Below are 8,694 nucleotides of genomic sequence, written 5' to 3'. Positions count from 1 at the left end.
AGCTTGCGACAGGTGTGACAGCTTCACCTGCAGAATGGCGGATGAAGTGGCCGTACGCCTCATCGATGGCTTGGGCGCTTCCTGGCCTGGTCATTGGAGGTCGACCTACAAGCATGATTTCCCTTCCCTAAGCGCCCAATTACTCCTCCCACCGAATCAAGCTGCACGCATACATCAGCTTGGTGACTCTGAATAACAGTCATGCTGACTTGAAGAACAACACATCCTCTGGCCCGTCTCTGTCTCGATCTTATGCAATCTGCTGTTGGTCCAATCCGGAGGCTTTTGCGTCGTCGCAGAAGAAAGCCGTGCCGCACCTCACATTCACCGTATCCCACGCTGTCTCCCCCATTGGCGCCTGTCTCGATCCTGTGGCGTGACATGTCTCGTCTTGGGCTCTAGTCTGAAAAACTCTTCCCCACTGTTCGTGAACGACGCCCAGAGATGAGGAGGCTGTTTCGGATTGGGAGCCTATATGGCCCCCGACCCGTCCGCCTCGTGCGTGGCCCTCGCTCTTCGTGCAATTGTTCAATGATGTGTGAATAGGTTCGTTGGGGGGAGTTTCTGGCCAGGTGCAATTGAGTTCCTCTGAATCTTTTGCATCATGGAGCGTTTGAATGGATATGTCATGAGGGCGCACACGACCTGGCTGGCCAGCTCCATCACCTGTTGTTTTCCAAGGTCGCACGACGAGCCTGAAGATGGATTGGAGAAGCTTGATGATCTGGAGTCTGGGACTTCGTCGAGAAGGCAATCGCCCGTCCCATTATCAAGTAAGATCCACAGCGCGACGACATCGGTTTATGCTAACATCATGGCAGAATACAACACCAAAGCCACTGTGACTTGCCAACCACCACAGCATGCCCCGCCTCGCCTCCACCAACGTACCAATTCTCATATCGTCGAAGAGCACAATGCCTACCAAGACCTACGGCGCATCTCAAAACGAACATCCGCCCCACAATGGTTCAAAGAGGGCCAGGGTTTGACGTCTTCGGCCACTGCAATGGCGCGCAGAATGTCGAGGCACAGCACGGCGGAGGATCCGGCTACAAGCATAAGGAAGAGTCTGTCATGCCGCCGGAGAAGAAAGCCCGAGGAACCCGCGGAGCCTCAGAGGGTGTGCATCTCACCAATACAGCATGTTGCGCCCTTCCGACCACTACAATTGAGCATCTACCTGCCAGGGTTTGAGCTACCGGAGCTTCCAATATTCAGTGACGACTCTAGTGATAAAGACGGGATACCTCCTGTGCCAGCAATCCCTCGTCCACCACAGGCTGTCATGAGAGCAAAGTCTGAGGCTGTCCTGGCTACGCCGGTGTCAGACTTTTCAGCACCTCGGGCTCCATTCCTGTCAACCCAGTCGTCGATGGAGTTTGGTCGCACAAGCACGGACAGCGAAATGACGATGGTAGAAACATCATGGCGACCACGAACAAGCTCGCTTTCCTACCATCGATCCCGTCGCCCTAGCAATGCCACGACGCGGAGCAACCAAGAGTTCATGGAACTGATCAACGCCCCGTTACCTGCCCTGCCTAGGATCATCACCAAGCAGCCGGAGACCAAGTCAGAAGAAGCGCATCCCACCATTGTCCGTAGCGCAAGTGAGCAAAGTAAGCGTTTACAAGCTCATCTTCAAGAGCGCGAGCAAGCCCAAGCAGACATTAGCTCCCCCGACTGTAGTACCATTGCTGAAGAGCGATCACCCACCACCTCTCCAAAACCCAATCGCCACCGTTCTCTATCCGCTCCTTCGCGAGCCTCCGTCTCTCCCCTTACTCCACAAGGCCTCGCGATCACGGACGCCGTCTCCCCCGAAGCAGGCATCCTCACCACAACCCAAGTAACCCAAAGCCACGACCTTGCTCCTCCAACCGCCTCCCTTTCCGCCAAACCCGAAGACGATGCTACTACCACAAGACGCGACTCCGCCTCCCTCAACCGCGCCGCCTCAGCACCTTCCCGCAGCTCCCAAGACAACATTTTCCCCCGCTCCTCCACAAGCAGTGCGACTCTTCTCAACCGCTCCGCCTCAACAGGAACACCAGACATCACTGCGCGTCTGCAATCAGCCACCATCGTCACAGATGCTTTCACAAAACCCTCCGTCACAACCACAGTCATCGCATTAAATGAAAAACCATCCATGACCACCGTCTCCCAGCGCCTGACCCAATGGCTCTCCCGCTCTAAATCCCTCAGCAGAGAGAGCCTGCGTTCCACGACCGCCACACCAGATATCATGCTCCGCTCCGAGCCTAAAGCTTCCCAGCCTACCGTTCACGAGATCCATGTCGCCCCTACCAACCCCACCCCCACAGCCGCCCCCGAAGCCGCCCCCGAAGCCGCCCCCGAAGCCGCAAGACCAAACATAGAAGACACCAAAGCCCACAGCGAGCCCGAACTCGCCTTCTTCACACCCTCCATCCTCACGTTTGCCGAGAGGGCTGATGTAAGGAAGAGCACGCTTTCCGCGGACGATAAGTCGGAGAGGTCTTGGTTTGATAATCGCAACTCGCACTTCTTGGATGTGGACGCGGATGAGATAGCAAGTGAGAAATGGGTTGTCGGCTCTGGGGGAGGGATTGTGAGGCAGAGGAGTGGGACGGAGAGTACGTATGTGGAGAAGGGGGTTCTTGGGGTAGGTGGTAATTTGCTAAAAGCGTTCGGTGAGGAGGCCGGGGGCTTTAGGTATGGGAGTGGACCGGATGTTAATGAGGTTAGTGCTGTGGGGCTTGCGATGTGAGAGCTCTTTGATTCATGGGGGGGATAGAGGAAGGGAAGGTATAGTGATGTCATGTATGCTTTTGGAATCGGAGTGATACCCTGTGCAGTGTTTGCAATGCGACGAAGACAGGTTGTAATTCTTCCTGGTGGAATGTGACGATAATGGATGGGATGGGACTTTCATTCTCTGTGGATAGACTTTCAATTTCAGAGAGACCATGTCTTTCAATTTTATCCTGTACGATGATCTTATCTATGAATCAATCATCTGGTCACTTCTACTCAATTGCTTCGTTACTCCAATCTGCCTTTCTACCAAGTCTCGCTCCATCTCGTCTGCGACGACCTCTATGTAGTGGATCGCGCAGAGAACGCACTGTTGCTTGATGGCCCAGGTGGGCCTTCCGTGGCACACCTCGATTTACCAATATTCTTTCAACATCCGAACGATGTACCGAGGTATGCTTTGACGTCTTCACAAGACACCAAACTTCACGTACCGCTGTCTATATGCATTGTTCGCTAAGTCCCCTCTCTCAGGTCTACGGGGATTCAGCCAAGAGAAAGACTCAGCTCTTTGACTGCTGTGGCTCAGAAAGGCTTCGAGGCACAAGCGCTTGATTTCTTAGGGTCTAAGGCCAGGTCAGGTCGACCAAAACACGAGTGAGAGGATGCGTTAGATGGAAGGAACGGCCATAGGCAATCACCTTTAACGCTTGAGTGATGAGCCTTGCTGTGGGGATGCTTGATGGTTGCTTCGGCATGACAGGAATTCAGAGTGGAAGTCCGTGCTTGATGATGTTCGGTTCTGTGGTCTCAGCCTCCAGGTGTTGCCCTACTTGCAAAAGCTTTCTCAAACTTGCGAATATCCTCCTGACCAAAGACGGAGCTCAGCATCGCCAAGGTGTCCGTTCCCAAGCACTCGGAAGACTCGACTGCTTGTTGGGTATCACTACCCTCGCTTGCTATGTCATAATCTGTACTCGTCGCATCGCTTTCGATGCTCGAAGTATCAGTGTCACTATCAGATGCTACGCCGCCAATTCTTGGCCAGATATTAAGTCGTGTCATCATGCTTTTCCTGGCTCTTTTGATGAATCCTTTGGCGCTCAGGGGAACCAAATATCTGCAGGCACCAGCATTGATCAATAACTCTGTAGCCTTAGACCACGAACTGGGGATTTTGGCTGCATCCTCAGATGCAAGACTTGTGCGCACATGAGCCACAAAAAGGCTCCATATTGTATCTTCACTATACCCAGTACCTTGTGACTCACTTGTCCTATACTGAAAAAAATATGCTTCATTTGGGTTTGCCCCCTGGACAATCATGAGATCAATGGTATCGACAATCGGCTCGGACTGTGCCACGCTTATACGGGCAGATATGCGACGGTCTTCGCCTGACATAGGGCGCAAGGCACAGTCTAGAAGCGGCCGGCCTTGCTTGAGCTTCACAAGACTCGTATCAATCATAAGCGTTTCTTGGGCGTAGCGGTGGAGGCCCGCTGCTATTGCGAAACTGAGGAAGGATCTTCCACAGAGCAAATCGGGTTTATCGACTTCGAGCAGCTGGTAATTCGTCCAATGGTTCTCCTTGTCAAAGCGACAATCCATGGGTTGGGCTGAACTTTTTGTTTCGTTGAAACGGAAAATGAGAACTTCGTCGAGCTTATCCATCACAATCTTAAGACCTTTATCATTCTGCACTCGTAAAGTCGAGCGTGATGCAGGAATTGGCGCAGAAATTTGTGACGCGCTCGCACGCTTTGTTGATGAAAAAAAGTTCCTATACATTTTGCCTCCGCTAGATACGCCTTGCAAATCACCATGTTGACATCGAAGGAATCATCGAGATGGGGTTCCAGCATCGTGCGTACCAAATTTGTCTGGAGGAAGTCTTTAACAGTTCGATGTAAAAAGCCAATCTCGATCTCGAAAAAGTAATCATCCAGGTTTGAGACCTGATGGGCCTCGAGTAATTCTTTGCAGCGGCTTTTCAAGCGCCGCGTGGCTGACGTACTTCGATCATCAATATCTTCGGGGGCGAAAATTGTAATGTTAGCTTTCACTGCGAATTCTGGATCTTTCTCCATCATAAAAGAGTATGCCATGAGGGAAAGGGATTCCGCATTCAAGGCTACTTGTAAAAGTCGAGCAGCTTGCCGGATGTAAAAAGGCTCTAGGGTACCTATAATTTGAGCGAAATATTCTTCAAGGTCGGATGGCAGCTCGTCCAGTCTTCGCTTCAAATCAATGGCATCGTCGTCATTTCTAAAACCTTCCAAGAGGGATTGTACCACAAGATAGACCCGGAGGAACACCCCAGCGGATTTTTGCACAACAGCCATTTCAAGCCGTGTGCACCCGACTGCATCTTTGCTCATCAATCGCTTGAATTTCTTGTTCTCTTCAAATTTTGCTTTGACATAGGACACAATATCATTATGTGTCAGATGCTGTAGAAGCAGTGACGGCTGACCCTCAAATGCGTCTTCGAAGATCGGCCACGGACGGCTTGAAACACAGACTTTGACATGCTCATATTTACTCAAATTGGTAAAGAGCTCGACAATTTCTGACCGAGCGATATCGTTCCCCTCAAATTCGTCGAGTCCGTCAATTAAGAAAAAGAAGCGAGCTGTATTTATCGAGGGTTCCACCAGTCTACTCAACGCGTCGAGAAGCTCGAGGTCAGTCCATTCGCTGACGCTTTCCAAAGTTGTTTCATACGCTTGCCACCGCCACGGTACTGCCACCTTGATTAGATCTACACGCTGGGAGAGGATCTCATGAAGCAGAGACTGCAGCAGGCCGTGCAATGACCTTTGTATTGGCGTTCCAGGGTTCCAGAAGAATGAGCTAGCTATAATTGGTTCGAAGGGGTTAGTCCACCATCGAAGACTGTCTCTTGTTCGTGGATCATTGTACAAATATTTCATGAGAGTTGACTTGCCGGAGCCTGGTTTCCCAGTTACCCAGTATAGACTCCCTTGGTACGCCAGATCTCTAAGCCAAAGTTTGAAATCTGCCCATGGAACCAAAGCGTCTGAAGGAGGTTCAAAGATCCAATCAAAAGTCTTTGCGTGAGCAACAGCTACTCTCTTGTAGCGTTCTTTTATCCGAGGGAAGTAAAGGCTACGCAGAATGGAGTTCCCAGTCCATTCCTCTCTTTCATGCCAAACAACGGTCGAAACTGTCTGGGAAACCTCTCCGAATTGGTGTCTGTGATCATCAATCCAGGAGTCAACGGTCTCTTTGCGCTTATCATGCTGCTCTTTTAGGATGCTTTTAGACAAGTCCGCAACGTCTTGCCGTAGTTGTCCTGAAGAGTGTTGTACCGCGGCGAGTATCTTACTTTCCAAGCCCCTATTACTCTGTATTACGAGTTCCTTGTCAAAGCTTTGCCTATTGCTAGATAGGTACAGTATAAGCTTCAGTACAATCCAAGACATAAGACCTCTTACTTGATCACAACCAATAGGTGTACAATGAGGTTTTCACGTGCCGATCGAAGCCGCTGTAGCATGTTTTGAATCCGTTCTTTGCTGCAGAGCGTCTTCAGTGCCTGACGAAAGCTTCTCCACCTCGTGCGGCTACCAACAAGCTTGAGCTTGTCGAGGGTGGAGCAGAACTCCTTTGCAATCTTTTCACATTCTTTCGTCACAGTCCAAAGAGCACGCTCTGCTGAATCTAGCGCATGGGGAGCCGCCACCGACGCGAGGGAGTTATTCAAGTCTATGTTGAGGCGTTTGAAGTGTTCCACATTCCCTTGTAGCTCTGCATTCTCCGTCAGGACCCCGTCCGGACTTTCATAGTACTTGTTGCCCTTGGATAGCAACTTTGAGGTGAAGTCAACGAACTGTACAACAGATGTGGCAAGACTCAAGGCAGCCAGTGCCTCGAGAACCATGATGCAAAAGGCTCATGGCCAAGAGCGTGGTCATGTTCAATTCACGGCTTGCTCTGGCTTAGGTCCTCAGCTTTGCTGAGTTGGTGAGGTAAGATAATGTTGCCTCATTCTACGAGTAATAATGGTCCTGTCCGAATCTAAGGCTAAAGCTACTCCCGCCGGCGGCTAGCCAGACTCGATTTAGGGGCACTTTTAGCTCAGGGGTTATCATCATCATCATCACTTCCTGTTTTGCGAAACTTCTCAAGACTTCGTAGTTCTGTGCAATATTCGTGCACGTGTTGCGACTGTTTCATCGAATCGTGGAGGGGTTTCCCAGTCCGCGCAGAAAAAACGCAGTCTAATCATTTCTCTCCCTGTCAATCCAAGTGTCTGAAGATGTCGCGCTGGGGAACTGATTGGCCGGGCTCATCAGTGCTATATATACAATGAATGCTCAAGTCCAAGGTATTTCGCTCGGCTGAGAGCCACCGGGCAACTATGTCATCCTTCCCAACCAGAAATCAATTAGCAAAAGCTACGTTCATTTCAAGAACCATAGCCTGCCCATGCCCGAGATGAAAGATCCTTAAGCCTCTATCATGTGCTATATATGGTTATATCTTCTCTTAATAACAGATCAGATCTTTCGGATCTGGTCTCTTCCGGCAAATTATGCAGGTTGCGATTGCATCCCACCAGCTGGAATCCTTGCGCCTGAATTAGACTGCCGCGAGGTGGCCACACGCATCTACTACGAGCAGGTCATTCGTGGTGAAGGAGGAGACAGGATATGGGGCCGGACCATCGAGGAAACAAACAAAACCCACGTCCATCTCCCGGTTGGCTTCAAGCTTACAAGAAAACACGAGTGGATAGAGCCCGCCCACTGCGAGATCCACATCGATAATGCTATAGACAGGTTTGGAGAGACAGACACCTTCACTATGCTCGACGTGGTCAATAGTGCGCAACTTGTATTCAGAAAATGCTACCCTTTATACGACACGGGCAAAGCATATCCCAGAGCCACCAAAAACGTATATGTGACGACGCTTTACACGGCAACGAAGGATCTTGAGACCCTCAGTAATACAAATTACACGGTCTACGGGCTGGACCCGGACTCAGATGCCGTCAAGCCTGCCTACAATAACAGTAACGCGGGGTCTCATGACATGCTGTATGACGGAGGACATACAATCATGTCATACGCAAGGTTGTTCTGATGCTCTCCGAGTCTGACTCCAGTCTTGGTAGCCGCTTCACGGACCAGCCGCAACTATGTTGGCAGCGCATATCACTATGACATATTTGGTGACATCGAGCTCAGCATCCACGCTCACAATTACTGCAAGGTACTTAGAGATCGCTGTTCGGGCTCCAATATGCATTTTTGAAGGCACATGATGAATTCGACATTGCACTGCGAGTCTTGGTACGTAAAACGACAAGAGTCATCAGGCAAGAGAAACTTGGAATTTGGTCATTTCAAGGCCTAACATGAGAAATCGAATATTACAGCTTGGGCGAATAGATTTCTGTCCGTTTCATGAGAATTACAGTCTTCCCTATAGGAAAATGAAGCATTATTTGCTGCTTTGTCACCTCAACGGAGAGCATTTCTAGAGCGTGACTGCTTGGTACCCCGACCTGGAAGTCAACTCCTCGGGGTTCATAGCTGTTATTACGGTCTCTTTGAATAAATCGCATTCTTGTCATAGCTTGTCAATTGCATACTTAATAAAGCGCGTGCAGAAAAACACTCAAGCATTTCACGTGACGTAGTTTCCACATTGGGCTAAGGGCGGTCCTCACTTCATCAGACGTAAGCATCCGTGCTCCCGACCCATATATATATGGCTTCAAATATCCACCACCTGATTTTTACTACCTCCGTGCTGACGACTCCAGGATCTCCTTTCGTTGACTAACGAATGCCACTCTTCCGTTAGATTCCGCTTCAGGACAGGGTTTAGGCAGGGTGTCAGCACAACGACGAACTCTTCTTTTCCTACACAAGCTGCGCTTACTCTTTGATTCTACCATTTAAGAAAAGAAGTACA

At 50.2% G+C, this 8,694-nt stretch overlaps 3 protein-coding genes across 3 annotated transcripts; 2 read left to right on the top strand and 1 right to left on the bottom strand.

Moving 5' to 3' along the window:
• Positions 1–966: 966 nt before the first annotated feature.
• Positions 967–2,755, top strand: KY384_007392 (uncharacterized protein; the record flags this gene model as incomplete). Its single annotated transcript, XM_044815883.1, has 2 exons — positions 967–1,123; positions 1,191–2,755. The coding sequence occupies 2 exons, from the start codon at positions 967–969 to the stop codon at positions 2,753–2,755; spliced, it is 1,722 nt and encodes a 573-aa protein (XP_044667757.1).
• Positions 2,756–3,552: 797 nt separating this feature from the next.
• On the bottom strand, positions 3,553–6,649 carry KY384_007391 (uncharacterized protein; the record flags this gene model as incomplete). Its single annotated transcript, XM_044815882.1, has 3 exons — positions 3,553–4,440; positions 4,566–6,138; positions 6,204–6,649. 3 exons carry the CDS (start codon positions 6,647–6,649, stop codon positions 3,553–3,555), a joined length of 2,907 nt encoding a protein of 968 aa, XP_044667756.1.
• A 581-nt stretch (positions 6,650–7,230) lies between these two features.
• On the top strand, positions 7,231–7,857 carry KY384_007390 (uncharacterized protein; the record flags this gene model as incomplete). Its single annotated transcript, XM_044815881.1, has 1 exon — positions 7,231–7,857. The coding sequence occupies one exon, from the start codon at positions 7,231–7,233 to the stop codon at positions 7,855–7,857; it is 627 nt and encodes a 208-aa protein (XP_044667755.1).
• Between the last annotated feature and the right edge of the window lie 837 nt (positions 7,858–8,694).

The sequence above is a fragment of the Bacidia gigantensis genome, assembly GCF_019456465.1.
Source record: "Bacidia gigantensis strain McMullin 20006 chromosome Unknown contig_255, whole genome shotgun sequence".
Classification (NCBI taxonomy): Eukaryota; Fungi; Ascomycota; class Lecanoromycetes; order Lecanorales; family Ramalinaceae; genus Bacidia; species Bacidia gigantensis.
This window is presented reverse-complemented; position numbering and strand designations above follow the sequence as displayed.